The sequence below is a fragment of the Octopus bimaculoides genome, chromosome 6 (assembly GCF_046866305.1).
Source record: "Octopus bimaculoides isolate indiv1 chromosome 6, ASM4686630v1, whole genome shotgun sequence".
Classification (NCBI taxonomy): domain Eukaryota; kingdom Metazoa; phylum Mollusca; class Cephalopoda; order Octopoda; family Octopodidae; genus Octopus; species Octopus bimaculoides.
The window spans coordinates 88,983,819-88,999,243 of NC_142933.1; the positions used below are offsets into that span (position 1 = coordinate 88,983,819).

Consider the following 15,425-nt stretch of genomic DNA (forward strand, 5'->3'; position numbering starts at 1 on the left):
GTTAACACCACTCACTGTGTGGTTGGATAATTTCTGTAAGGAAGCTCACTGTGATTACAGATTTAAAATGTGTCAAAATAGTTATTCAGTTCATCCTGACTTGCTATCATGCACTTAGATACATTATAGTGGAGGCGCAATGGCCCAGTGGTTAGGGCAGTGGACTCGCGATCCTATGATCGCGGTTTCGATTCCCAGACTGGGCGATATGAGTTTTTATTGAGCGAAAACACCTAAAGCTCCACGAGGCTCCGGCAGGGGGTGGTGGCAAACCCTGCTGTACTTTTTCCCCACAACTTTCTCTCACTCTTACTTCCTGTTTCTGTTGTGCCTGTAGTTCAAAGGGTCAGCCTTGTTACACTGTGTCACTCTGAATATCCCCAAGAACTGCATTAAGGGTACACGTGTCTGTGGAGTGCTCAGCCACTTGCACGTTAATTTCACGAGCAGGCTGTTCCATCGATCGGATCAACCGTCGACGTCGTAAGCGACGGAGTGCCAATAAACAAACAAACAAGATACATTATTCACATGTGCTTGAATATCTGAGCATGCATACACAATTGCTCCAAATGTTGGTCCTTGTTATCACTGAAGAGTTCTCCTGGTGAAAGTACATCATTAACATAACTAGGACTGCAGACCTAATGACTGGCTTTTCTCTTCAGAGTCAGGAGATAATTAAGCCCTCAACAATTATTGGTACTACAAAAAAATTAAACCCTCTGGTTAGGCCCACAATAAAGTTTGTACCTACATTTTCGCTGGTGCTACTGCTTCATTTACAGACATCCTAAACCATATCTGGGAAAGAGCTACCTAAATGATTGGCAGAAAGTCAGATATGCACCAACCTCTGGTTCACAGGCATGCTGTTCCCCCACTATGACTTCATTGCTGCTATTATAATAGCCTCTCCTTCTTGGAGCTGGTTGGACTCATGCAATTACCTCTCATTACTCTTATGGGTGTCCAACTCCCTCAGCTCTTGATCAACCATTACACCCATCCATGAAGACAAGATTAAACTCTTGATATTTCAGCATATGTTTATTATAAAATGTAGACTAAAAACAAAAAAGAAAAAAAAATTGCCAAAAATTGTTTGAAACTTCATTACCATTTGATCCCTTTTTTTTTCTTGCCTCCCATAAAGTATATTTTATATTTAAAGCATAATGTATTTTTATTTAACAGAGTATGTCACCATCAGATCATGAAGATGAAAATGATCCTGATGGACAATTCGCATTTAGGAGAAAGAAGCATTGTAATTACTATGCTGTAAGTTTCATTCTTCTCTTTTTTATTAATCACCAACTGTCAGTTCACCAATCAGGGACATAGATTCAAGCTGTGCTTCTAACAAACACTGTTTCTGTCTAAATCATCTTTTCTTCATCGCTGTTGTGCATTCTATTTCTTTTATTTGCTGACCTAAGAAAAAGTGGGGTAGAGTCTATAACTTTTTAGATCCCTTTCTAAAGTAAAGGAACATGTTACATTAATTCAGATTCTTGCCAATTGCAAAGTAGTAGGTGACAAGGAGACATGGAGAAGAATTGATTTTTAGTGGAGTGTAGTTCTGACTTCTGGGGAAAGAAGGGCTGAGAAATGTCAGAAAATCTAAGGAAAATAAATCCTGTGAATATAAGATACGATGAAGTATTCTGTCATTTAAACAAAAGGCAAGTTATATTTTCCAGCATTACTGTTTTGGTTACAATAAAATTCCATGAAATAAAAACAAATTTTCTATGACTTGTTAATTGGTTGCTTCTCCCATTTTTACCTTTCAAAAGCGTAGTCTACTTTTATTTTTAATGGATGATTTCAACGACACAAGGTTTCAAAGTACCAACCTTTATTTAGGCGCAATATTTACAAATTTCGTGTATCAAGAACAGTAATGAAAACAAGTAAAGGGAAGATAATCCAAACTATTGACGTTTGATCTTGACTTCTTATATAACATATTTATTTTTGTAGGATGCTGCTTAATAGATTTGATTAATGCAGCAAGAAAACATATAAGTTTTGATTTGTGTAAAGAGAAAAGAACTTTAAAATTAAGAAGTAAAAATTGTAATCTTCATACTAAAAAATCTATAAAACTGGAGTTTTGATGTCTAATGTTCTCTATATAAACCTGTAATGTGTTAAATGTTTGATCAACACTGATCTTGCACTAAACAACAAGAACAATATTTTTTCTTGGGTTGGTGAGGAAGTGGCTTTTATATTTGCACTAGCAAGGTTCAGCTTTAGTAAATTGGTATTGTGATGTTTTGATTTTGATGTCATTCTTAGAATTAATATCTGAATATCACAAAGAATGTTTACTAGATATAAGAAATTTTTACTAAGTAAATAAATTTCATTACCTCTCTCTCACACACACACATACACTCTTGTGTTTTGAATTCTTTTTCTCTGTTTGTGTCATCAAACCTTTCTTGGGTGTATAAATCTGTAGTTTATTGATGTATTATTAATATTCATAATATTAAATATACAAATATTGCTTGTTCTCATTGCAGCCTCGGGTAGACAGATTAGGCAATTGGCCTTGGTGTAGTTCTGAAGAAGGTGGTTCAACAGACAAAAAATTTAGATTTTCACTTATGTCTTTTTATCCTCCACACAAATGCATAGGTTATGCAAGGAGGCGAGTAGGACGTGGTGGAAGGTAAGAATATTTTCTACAAACTTTTGCATTGATTTTGTTCTGAGCTTAAACTATCACTGATGAGCTGTGAGTCATTAATTAGCCAAATATTGTTGGTCTTAGTCTACAACTGAAGGAAGTAGTGGTAAATAATGTGTCAAAGTGGCCCATGATGTTCACAACTTCCTTCAGTTATTTAATTTTTTGAATTTTTTGTATATAAATAGAAAATAGTGTTGGCATCCAACTGTAGAAACTCTGCCAAATCAGATTGGAGTCTGGTGTAGCCATCTGGTTCACCAGTCCATAATCAAATCGTCCAACCCATGCTAGCATGGAAAGCAGACGTTAAATGATGATGATGACGATGATGATTGTAACTTTTAAAAATGTTATGTGTGATATTCAGCCTCTGCAGGTATTACCTATGTGAAGAAATAAAATGAATATTTTTAAGCTGATCTCCACAACATCAATAACAGAGAGGTGCAAAACATGCCAGAATCATGTTGTTCTGTTACCATTGCTGAACGTTTCTTGTCTGCCACCGATATCTCTGTGCTTCTATACATTAAATATCTATATGAGAGACTTTATCAGAACAAACACTGCAGCATTACAGATCTGTCATAGTACATCCACATTAAGTAGAATACAAAGACTACTTTCCAAATGTTTTTAATAAGTTTCAATATTTCCTTTTTATTCCTTTATTTTTTATTATTACTCATATGTTTTCATCCTTTCTTTCACAGAATACTTGTAGATAGAGGGTTTTCTCCCCAAAATGCAATCCTTGAACAGCTGGATCTGTCAAGCTCAAACACTGCCACGGGTATCCATCATGATTATATTACATACATCAGGGAAAGAAAAATGTAAGCAGTATCTTATTGTTGCTTCTCTATCTATTCCTTTTTCTTTGTTCATGATTTTTTCACAATGTTTTTGCAGGATTTTTGAAAAATATGCTCATTCTCATTTCTTTACACAGGTTATTTATTTATTTGGCTTTTTGTCTTCTTGTCATTTACTTGGCCTTCTAATGATTGCTAAGGTTTCGAAATCAGCTCTCAGCAACCCAAAAGCAGTTTTTCATTATTAAGCACACGTGCACACACACACACACACACACACACACACACACACACACACACACACACACACACACACACACGATTTTTATTTCATTTGTTTCAGCAAAATTTAGATGTAGACTTATGTCAGAGATCAGGTTGTGTATGAAGGATAATACTTTTTGACAACTTTGTAGTGTCCAGGATTAAAAAAACAACCCATATCATAGCTGTTACTTACAGGTTAAAAATGGCCTAGAAGCATGTACCATGCTTTTGCTAATTGTTTGTATTGGGTGTTGATGTACTCACAAGCACACATTAGCACCCTCTCAGCCCTTCCTCTCATTGATTTAGCAGAACGTTAAGGATATGCTAGCTGAAGGAGAGTGCTGCGCCACTCCTAGATGGCTGCTAGTTTTCAGCTGAGTAAATTGGAGGAATGTGAAATGAAATGCCCAATCTAAGAGCTTAACTCACAGCCTTGTTCACTACCATTAAGAAATAGAACAATATGAATGTAATTTAATCCTAAGATAATCTCATGGATATTCTGGAATACATCATCAGTGACGTTTCTGTGGTCTCAAAGGGTTTCAAGTTTTTCCACATCAGACCTCACCCAGTTGACCCAGTTGGGGTTGATCAAGTCACAGCTTGCATCCCACTAATCTATTCTCTTTACCCAAAGCCACCTAGTGGCCTTCTCTGCAGTTCAGTGATGGCATTTATGACCTTCCCCTTTGCTTGCTGCACAAGTAAAACTCCCAAGTCCAGTCAGAGCTTTGCAGAATAAATGCTCAATAAAAACCTAGCAGCCCACTTCAATTGCCCCACAACATGCCTGCCAGTCCTGGTTTCTGCACTGCTCTACCAGCTCCTGGTATTTAGAAACCTTCCTCTCATGAGCCTCCTTCATATGCTCTTCCTGGGCAGTTTTTAAATGGCTATAAAGACTCTTCCACATGGTAATCATTTCAATTTCAACTGATAGAAAACTGCAAATACTTTCCAGAAAAAATACAACTAGTTGTAGAGTGTGTTTTTAGTTTATCAAACCTAATTCTTACCTTTCAGCAAGTTCTAGTAAAGGAAACATACTGGCATTTCTTCAGGGATTACTTCTGGGTTTAGGGAAAATTTGTTAAATCTGAGGAATTGATTTATTTCACTTTATAGTTTTCTTCGTTTTCTTTTTTTTCTTTCAGGTGCCTTAACTCTGTATTTGCTTAATTAACTATATGCTACATCTTCTAATTAATAATTTTGTAATTTTTCTAACAGCCAAAATAACTCAAAATGAGGTTCTACAGTCATAAAGACATTGGGAAACAAATGCAGAAACTTTATAGCTCTGTTTTTTTTTACACAGCAGACGCTATAACCTTCTTTCTTAGACACCAACAAAATCATTCTTAAGCATTTAACTTCTGATATTCACTTCACACAATCATGAACTAAGATAACTATTTACACTCTGTACATAATTTTGGTCATTATGCTTAGCTGTCATTGAAATTCTGTCGGTTAACAATACTGGGGTTCAAGGCAGTGAGCAGACAGAATCGTTACCTCACCAAGAAAAAATGCTTAGTAACATTTCATCCAACTTTACATTCTAAGTTCAAATGCCACCAAGGTCAGTAAAATAAGTATCATTTGAACACTGGGGTCGATATAATCAACTTATCCTCTCCCTTGAAATTGCTGGCCTTGTACCAAAATTGTTCTGGGATTGAAATATATGTACGTTGGCTTTTTAACCCCCTACCTGGCAAAGACGAGTTAACTTGTCTTCACCCAATTTGTCTTTTTCAGAGTGCGACAAGTAAACTCATCCAAAGCATATAATTTCAAAAACAGCCACAGGCGAGTTTGTGCATCAGTTCTTGGCATTTCTCGTTTTTTTCTGGTTTTTTTTTTGGTTTTTTTGGTGTAGCCATCTAGTTTCACCAGTCCTCAGTCAAATCGTCCAACCCATGCTAGCATGGACAGCGGACGTTAACCGATGATGATGATAATGATGATAAATAAAGATTTTTGAGAAGACAAGGGTAAAATAAATGTGTAATTCCCCATTACTTTTGATGATAAAGTTGGGGAAAAAAAGCAATAAATAAGAATATTAAAAAATATGGGAAGATGAGTTATCTCGTTTTTGCCAAAAATGGTATCTTCAAAATAAAATTTCAAATAAAATATTGGAAATAGATAAAAGCAATAGTTATTTCCATAATCAACATTAAAAATACTATAAAAAAAAAGCAATAAAAAAATTCACCTGAAAATGAAACATTTTCTCCAAAAAAAGTCGCAAGGGAAGGGGTTGTACGACTAATTGTTACTGGTGGGTTTTGTTCAGAGAAATAAACATCACAAGAGCTGTTAATTCATTACTGTGTTTAATTATAGGTAAGATGAAATGTTAATTAAATTCATTTAGAAAATGTAATACAGTAAGTGAGAAATTAGATTATAATAAAGTTCTTTAAATATAAATATTTAAGATTTTTCTCTTTTACATTTTTAGTCCACATTACACACCAAGAAAACATATAAAAGAGGAGGAAATTCAAAGTCCTTGCAGCAGTGGTCAGTCATTTAAAGAGACGACAACAACAGCAACAGGAACAACAGTAACAACAGCAACAGCCACCACCACCACCACCACCACCACCACCACTACGACGACGACGACGACTAACAATGCATCTACCACAGAGTTTAACTTTGAAAGCTTTCAGAACCACAGAGAACAAATATTGTTAATGCAACAGAAACAGCGCCAACGTTTGGAATCCTGTGAAACTGATACCATTCAGACACTTGAACAACATTCCACATCATCATCAAACCATTCTTCATCTCATCTCACCTTGGACTCTGCAAGTGCAAAGTTTGCTGTGTCAGCTGTGAGAGACACTGCACAGCTGCAGAACTCATCTGGTGCTAATTCGCATTCATCCTCATCGTCGTCGTCATTATCTAATGGTCCCATCAGAGAATGTAGTGAGTAACATTTTATATCCTATCACAATCATCATCATCACTGCCACTTGCACCACACCTACATCTGCTATTATTACAAATATCAAACACAAGCCAATAAAGGGGACCTCTTTGTGGTTACTTAACCAGTTCAAAATAGCGGCCAAATCTCCCTTGACCTTTTTGTTATCCTCTATAAACAAATTGAATGCTGTGTTATTTGACAATACAGCCCTCTGCTATATCCATATGTAATTAGGTAGGTAATATCCGTATATATTTTGAAGATAGTGCTCCAATATGATCTCAGCCATAATGGCAAAAACTAGGAAAGAATCCAAATTGCATCACAAACTAGGTCAAGGGACTTAACTCTGGTTATTACAATTTATTGAGAAAGTGATACGTACTTGATAGTCCAAAAAATAATCCGACTACTTGTGCTTTTACGAAAATTCCCGTTTAGTAGTAAAGGAAGTTAAAATAACGACCCGCGGAAGTTTGCTAACAGAAACTTAAGGAACAACTAGCTTGTTTTCATTTTATCATTCTAAAACCACTAGAATTTTTTAAAATCCTATTAACGTAAGGCTGTATTTTGTTGGTTTTAACTAATTGAATCGTTATTGTAGTTAACACCCAATAGCTTTTGTTAGAAATTTCCAGTTGCAATGTTTATAGAATTTGTTGTTTTTTCGAATAACATTTACAGTGTAAAAATCAGTATAAAAGTATTACCGTATATGATGGTATATAACACGCACATTTTCCCTCCAATAAGCTGAAAAGCACTAAAAGTCTTATTTCCTAAATACACGTTGCTACAATTGATGTGCATCTAATATGCCATCAAATACGGTAAGTAAAAATATATATTGAAAAATATATTATGGAGCTGGAAAGGGGAGATAACAGTGTATAACCATAGCATTCTTAAATGTTTATTGCACTTTTTCCACCTGTACAGATATAGTTGACTGTTGAATATCCTGTAAATCTTAGGTCCAGATTTTACATCTGCTTCAACTAATAAATTCACCTTAGAAATATGAACAAAAAAAATTAGCAAGTAAATATAAATAAGGCGTAGGAGTGGCTGTGTGGTAAGTAGCTTGCTTACGAACCACATGGTTCCGGGTTCAGTCCCACTGCGTGGCACCTTGGGCAAGTGTCTTCTACTATAGCCTCGCACCGACCAAAGCCTTGTGAGTGAATTTGGTAGACGGAAATATAAATATATATATACAGTACAGATAGACTGGCCCTCGTGCTGGTGGCACGTAAAAAGCACCCACTACACTCTTGGAATGGTTGGCGTTAGGAAGGGCATCCAGCTGTAGAAACTCTGCTAGATCAGATTGGAGTCTGGTGTAACCATCTGGTTCGCCAGTCCCCAGTTAAATCATCCAACCCTTGCTAGCATGGAAAACAGACGTTAAATGATGATGATGTGTGGTCAAGATGTTTACTTTGCAACCATGTGGTCTTGTTCAGCCCCACTGCACAGCAACTTGGGCAAGTGTCTATACAGCCCCTGGCCAATCATAAACTTTTGAGTGAATTTGATGGATGGGAAGTGTTCAGAGCCTGTCATGTATATGTATCTATGTGTGCATGTGGTCATCATCTTTTAATCTCCATCTCCAATACTTGCATGGGTTGGCTGGACCTAAGGGTTCAGACACTTACATCATGCTCCAATATCTGCTTTGGTATGATTTCTATAGTTGGGTGCCCTTCTTTACCCTAACCACTATATAATAATAATAATGATGACCAACTTACAATATACAGTGCTCAGGTGCAGTACAACTCATCAGAAAATGTAGCCAACACTACATAGAATATACACAGGAAGTAAACAGTGAATAAGTCTTAAAAAAACGATAAAAACAGCAGGGGTTGGGGCATCAGGTGTACTGCTAGCGAATTTCAGGAAGCATGGAAGTTTTGAAGGATGTAGTGTCTCGACAGATAACAACTAATGCAGGTAGTTTTTTTCCATGTATATGTAATATAGTGTGCCTATACAGATTGTGATTATAACTGTGATCTCATTGTTTTTGTGCCTATTCTTTTCTTGTTTCAGTTCGAGAGAACCAGTCCAATAGAGGCCAGGCTGCAACTGTCCTACAACTCAACCTCAGTCAGTCATCTCCCAGTAGTGACTCTCATCTTCCATCAGGAATTGTTTCATCTTCACTAGTAGCAGGTTTAAATAACGTGACCTCCAATAAAATAATCACTGCATCAAAGTCTGCTTTACCAGTCCTCAAGCTTACGGCAAAGAATCCCTCTGCTCTTGAATCCTTTAAAAAGTAAGCATCCCATTATTACTTAATTATTTCAATAATTATTCTCTCTCCGTTTGTGCTTTATATTTTTTTATTATTTTCTTTCGTTTGATTGTTACCAACTTTGGGCCTTTGATCGTTACCAGCGTTGCCTTAGTGGCACTTATGCCAGTGGCACGTGAAAAAACATTCGAGCGAGATCGTTGCCAGTGCCGCTGGACTTGCTCCTGTGCAGGTGGCACGTAAAATACACCATTTCGAGCGTGGCCGTCGCCAGTACCTCCTGACTGGCCCTCGTGCCGGTGGCACGTAAAAGCACCCACTACACTCTCGGAGTGGTTGGCATTAGGAAGGGCATCCAGCTGTAGAAACTCTGCCAAATCAGATTGGAGCCTGGTGTAGCCATCCGGTTTCACCAGTCCTCAGTCAAATCGTCCAACCCATGCTAGCATGGAAAGTGGACGTTAAACGACGACGATGATGATGATGACATATTTTATATTTTACTCTTGTACGTTTGGGATTTACCAATTAAGTACTCCCAGTCAATACTGCTCTGTCTGTCATTCTCCTTTGCATTGTGGAAAGAAGCATGGGAGACCACTCACAGCTTTTCTTTCTCCAGACTTTTACTTCTACAAAAAAAACTGATATGTTACTGAAACTGTCCAAGGATTAGTGAATGTGCAGAATGTTAATAATAATAACAAGAACCCTCAGACAGTGCAAACCTCCACCAAGGCAACACCAACGTCCTCTCAACAATTAGCCAGAGATGATTTTTAAAACGAGAATATCTGAAATAAACTCGACTGCTCTCACAAACGAGAATACTAAAAATAATAAAACCTTTATATTTCAGACGCAAAGGCCCATTTTCAGAAGGAAACAACAGCCTGAGAAAAGTTCATTCATGTAGGTTCAGTCATGAACCTACATGACTGAAAAGTTCAGTCATGTAGCCCATTCAAATCTGAATGGGTTAATGGAACTTACAGAACTAAACTTTTCTCAGATTGTTCTTTTCTTCTAGAGATGGGCCTTTGCGCCTGAAATATAAAAGTTTTATTAAGCTTTCCGCATTCTCAGAAGCTTTCTTTCCTCTCTCTCTCTCTCTCTCTCTCTCTCTCTCTCTCTTTACCTTCATTATATTATGTTTCTCTTTATTGTTCATTTGTTCTTATATTGTTGTATGATGTATTTCTTTTATTTCTTTTACAGACAGACCTATGAAGATGGAAGTCTTCTGAGTAATTTCAGTAAAGACAGAATTGTACCAATGGATGTTACTTGATCTGCCATATTTGGTTAGTTTGACGGACTAAAAAAAAAATACTGGAAAGAAAGAAAGAAAAAAAAAGCCCTTGAAGACATTTCAACTCTTGTTCTTCTACCCCCTATCCTCTAGAATGCTCCATCTTCCTGCCAGTGATTGAACCACAAACTGTAGCTGCTGTTGCCTGGTCTGGCTGTCTTTCTGTGTACAGTGCATTGTTTTGTGTAGGTTATCTAACTGCTACTACTACTACTACTACTACTATTACTATTAATATTACTACTACTATTACTACTACTACTACTACTACTCTACAGCAATTCCTACTATTGTCTGCACCTCTTCACTGTCAACTGGTGGCTGCTATTACTGTACAGTGTGAAGTAGGTACCAACACTCACACACACACATATGGACATGTTTTGGACTAGGGGTCTTGGTGGGGCTGGCAGTAGAATCATAATGTGACAGCAGCAAGGTCTGTGGCCGGTGTTTTTTTTTTCTTTTTGTATTGTATTTTTTTATTTATTTTTTTTTTTTAATTTTCAGTGAAAAGAAAAGGAAAAAACACAAAATTTAGATCAGAAAAAAAAAATAAACAACAAAATAACTGGATAGACAGACATCTCTACCTGCAGCAAAACAGAAGGAAGTATTAAAGGATTGTTTTTGTTTGGTTTTGTTTGTTTTTTTTTTTGTTTTTCGTTGGTCTTTTTTTCTTCGCTTTGAAAGAAATGGTAAAACAACAAAAACAAAAAAAAAAAGAGTTACAGACAACTCAAACAAAAAAAAAAAAAAACGAAACCTGTCAGCAGAAAGCAACGACCACAATGTGATTTGCTACATGTTTTCTCCCATGGAGAAAGATTATCATAATAATAATAATAATAATAATAATGATAATAACATTAATAATAATATAATAATTATGAAAGGTAGAGCGAGAGAGAGAGAGAGAGTGAGAGAGAGAAAGAAAGAAGAGCATAAGCAAAGAAAATAAGTGGCAAGAGACAGGGTAGTGAATGGGTGGGGAGGGTGAAGCATTAAAGGAGCCAGTTGAAATGGTATTTCTTGAACGTGCATACACAAACCCACATACACACACACACATGTGCGCATGCATACACACATGCACTGCCTGTCTGGGACTTTGGATGCACCAACTTTGGTTGCCAATGAAATACATTTCAGGAATTTTTCTTGTGGCAGCAAGCAGTAATGATGACTTTTAGGGGGTTGCTCTTGTTCCTACTACTACTACTACAACTACTACTACTAGTAAAGCATTTCTAAAATTCATATCACGAGTAATATATAAAAAAAAAGTAGTTTTATATAGTATCAAACAGCAAAAACGAAATGATTGAAACAGGATTTTGTTTTATATATACACACACATACATACATACATATACACACATGCATATACTATACACATGTATGTGTGTGTATGTATATCTATAATTATTACCCCCCTCTGTTTCTCTTGTCCCCTTTTAGTAATTACATGATTAGTTTGGCTTTATTAATCTGTCAGAATTAAAAGTATGAAAGTTTGTTCTTTTTTTTTTTATGTTTTTAGATATTGTTTTGAGTTTACTACCATACACCTTTGTTCTGAAAGCTTTTGGTCAAAGAAACAGGGAACCAAATTTTTATTTAATTGGTTTATTCTAACAAAATAATACCCCCCACCCCCACCATTGTTATTTTGGGATGCAGGTGTTTTTTTTTTATTTTAAATGTTTTTTAGTTCCTTAGCTCATGTCTTACATTTACCAAATGCCTCTTTACATGGTTTGTTTGTCTCTGTCCCTGTCTCCATATTTGATTCCCTCATTTGTTTCTCACTCCCATGAACTTCTCTTACAAACAATTTTTCCCTCCCTCATTAAAAACATGGTTCTTTTTGCAAAAGATGAAAAAAAAACCCCAAGCTGTAAGCTGTACTTTCTGGTTACAGATAAATATCTCTTTATATGTGGTGATGTGTTTTGTTGTTAGTTTTATCATTGGTACTAGTGTCCTGTGGGGGTACTATTACTCATCAAATACTTGATATTGACTTGTAAATCCACTCAGTAGGCTTTCTGGACATGACCATTTCATCATATAATGGGCTATTGTGTGTTATTATTTGGTGGGGGATTTAAACAGCATTGTTATTCTTGTCATTAGTGGTGATGGAAAATTGTGTTGAAGGTGGTTGTCATTGACTACAAGCAAACTGTTTGGCTTCAGAATAATCAGCTATATGCCAGGTAGTAAATGATGGATTTGACACCTTTTAGAATTAATAAAACTTTACTGTCACAAACTTCCTAGGTCCTTAGGGTTGATTGTTCTTGGAATCTATACTCTTGTTGTTGTTGTTGATTGTGATGGTGATGATATTGTTGTCACTGTTGGTGGGCAGCAGTTGTATGCATTAGTGCTTGCTTATTTATAATAGTTTTGTTATGTCAGTGTACATATTTCATATACAGCATATATGTGTGTATGCACGTGAGTGTGTATGTACACATATACACATACATGATGCATAACGGATATACATTGTCTCATGGCTTATCTCATTCCTATGCATAATCACTGATCACATTAATTCCCTTTATTTCTTATGATAGCACCTGTGTGTGTCTGTATAACTTATGCTGGCTTGGAGAAATGGATGTAAAAACACTCACACACACACATGCACGTATACAAGAATTCATATATTTTCTCTGTATTTCTGCATCCCTTTGCATAAAACCTTAATTTTTTTTTCATATCCTTTTATAATCAAATGTGAAAATGTGATTATTTGCCAGAGATTTTTTTTGCATTTTAGCTTGACAACTCAAATATGTCAGCTATACTGAAATGTCCTAACATGAGGAATAAAAATGCAATTAGAAGAGAGATATAAACCCCAAAAATAAACTAAATATAAAACTTTTAGCAATATATTCTACAACTACACATTCATTAAAAGTAGCTCAGAAGTTAACTTTGGGTTCAATCCCACTTTGTGGCACCTTGGGCTATTGTCTTCTATTAATAAACTCAGGTTGAGCACTGCTTTGTAAGTGAAATTTGGTAGATGGAAACTGTAGGAGAGCTTGTTGTTTGTTTGTGTAATCTGTCAGTGTCTGTGTTTAGCTGTTTCACAAATAGATATTCATAAAATAAGTTCTACTGGGGTTGGTATGACTAAGTGAACCCCTGCAGAAAAAAAAATGTGGTACCTTGTTCTGGTCACATTGCAATGATTGAAGCCAGTTAAAGAATTAAAAAGCAGTTGTCCAGAATTTTTTTCTTTCTTTTTCAAAATTCCTCATCTCTGCTAATTTCTTCTGTAACATATTCTCAGATTTCCTAATGTCTCCTCCATTCTTCTCTCTGCTACATTCCTTGTTCTTTTTCTCCCCAACTCCATTTTAAATTCGAAACTTTCCTGCACTATATACACAGCCCCTTCTATTTTCATTTCTGTCTTTATGAGAGAGAACTCATAGTTTGTATTTACTTGTTGTCAAAATCAATTTGAATTAAATACATTCTTTTTCATTTACCTATTAACCTCTAATTCTCCTTATGAATACCTAGTTGAGAATTGTGGCAGATAAGGCCCTGGCTTGGGAGCAGGCTCATGACTTGTGCTTGTGTTTGTTTCAGTTGGGATCTTTTGTTGTCCAATCTTCAATAGAGAGCAGGTGGGACTAAGACTCAGAAAGTTAAGATTGTACTTTCCTTCCCTCTCATATACTACTATATATATTACAGTTCAAAACAAAAATGCAGTCATGTAACTCTTTCTATGTAAAATAAGACTTTGTAGATTATTACCATGAACATTGCTGAGGCTTATTTTGAGTGTTTTTATTCATTTTTCAGCTTTGAAAATGCCAAAACCTGTTCTTGGCTTTTAATTTGTCCATTTTCTCAAACTTTATTGTTTAAAAAAAAACCTTGCACCTGGTTCTTAACATATGTGCAGCATTTAGTAAACATTTCTCATAACTTGTATCTGTTGAGTTTTGTTGGTTTTCTAATTTATACATTTTGGCTTTAGAGCATCATTGCTTTATCAACTGCAGCCATTCTTCCTTACCCGTTTATATAACTTTGTAACACTCTTTAATGGCACTTGTTAGCTTGCAGGAAAATCAGTTGTCAGTTGTTTTAATTTATTTCCTACAACAGTTTTTCTTTATTTTATCACTATGATTATTATTATCATTATTGCTGGCAGAATCGTTAGCACACCAGATGAAATGTTTAGTGGCATTACATTTGTCTTTACGTTCTGAATTCAAATTCTGCCGAGGTCGACTTTGTCTGTCATCTTCTTGGAGGTTGATAAAATAAGTACCAATTGAGTACTGGGGGAAGGGTCTATATAATTGACTTACCCCTCCTCTCAAGATCCCTGGCTTTGTACCAAAATTAGAAAGAATTGTTAAGAACCCTAGTGATCTAGTCAGTTTTCAGCAATTACATTTGCAACTGTTTCATTTAATACAAGTGCTGCTATTTGTAAAGGCATGATTATCATACTTCCCTTTTTTTCTCTGTTATATTAATTGTAATAATTATGATTTTGCTCAGAGGAAAAAATATAATTCTATATTCTTGTTTTAATAATAGGAAATTTTATACTTAGAAACAGAATTAAAAAAGAAACAAAAACAACTTCTTCACTTATAAAGATGGATTTCTTTCTTTGTATTTGCACCTATTACTTTTCAGTCAGGTTTTATCTTTGATCACGACCAGGTGTCTTATTTCTGGAGCAGACTGAAGGTGCATCTTGAAGAATAGAGACACTGGATTGTGTTTGGGGATGAAACCAATTGAAATGATGAGGGTACAAATATAATAAAAAAACATAGAGGTGAAGTTATTAGTTGAAAAAATAAAAACTTAAAATATATTCTCTCTCTCTCTCTCTCTCTCTCTCTCCCTCTCTCCCTCCCTCTCTTTCTCTCTCCCTCCCTCCCTCCTCTGTCTCTCCCTCCCTCCTCCCTCTCTCTCCCTCCCTCTCTTTCTCTCCCTCCCTCCTCCCTCCCTCCCTCTCTTTCTCTCTCCCCCCCCTCTCTCCCTCCCTCTCTTTCTCTCTCTCCCTCCCTCCCCCCCTC

At 36.0% G+C, this 15,425-nt stretch overlaps 1 protein-coding gene across 1 annotated transcript in view; it reads left to right on the forward strand.

The window, feature by feature from the left end:
* The window catches only part of LOC106869344 (enhancer of polycomb homolog 1), a 136,232-nt gene extending 121,646 nt beyond the window's left edge, over positions 1-14,586 (forward strand). The window contains exons 10-15 of the mRNA XM_089354215.1: positions 1,198-1,284; positions 2,541-2,689; positions 3,424-3,546; positions 6,275-6,753; positions 8,822-9,050; positions 10,248-14,586. Coding sequence (XP_089210341.1) covers positions 1,198-1,284; positions 2,541-2,689; positions 3,424-3,546; positions 6,275-6,753; positions 8,822-9,050; positions 10,248-10,320 — 1,140 coding nt within the window. The 3' untranslated portion in view covers positions 10,321-14,586. The remainder of the gene's footprint in view (positions 1-1,197; positions 1,285-2,540; positions 2,690-3,423; positions 3,547-6,274; positions 6,754-8,821; positions 9,051-10,247) is intronic.
* The last annotated feature ends 839 nt before the right edge of the window (positions 14,587-15,425 follow it).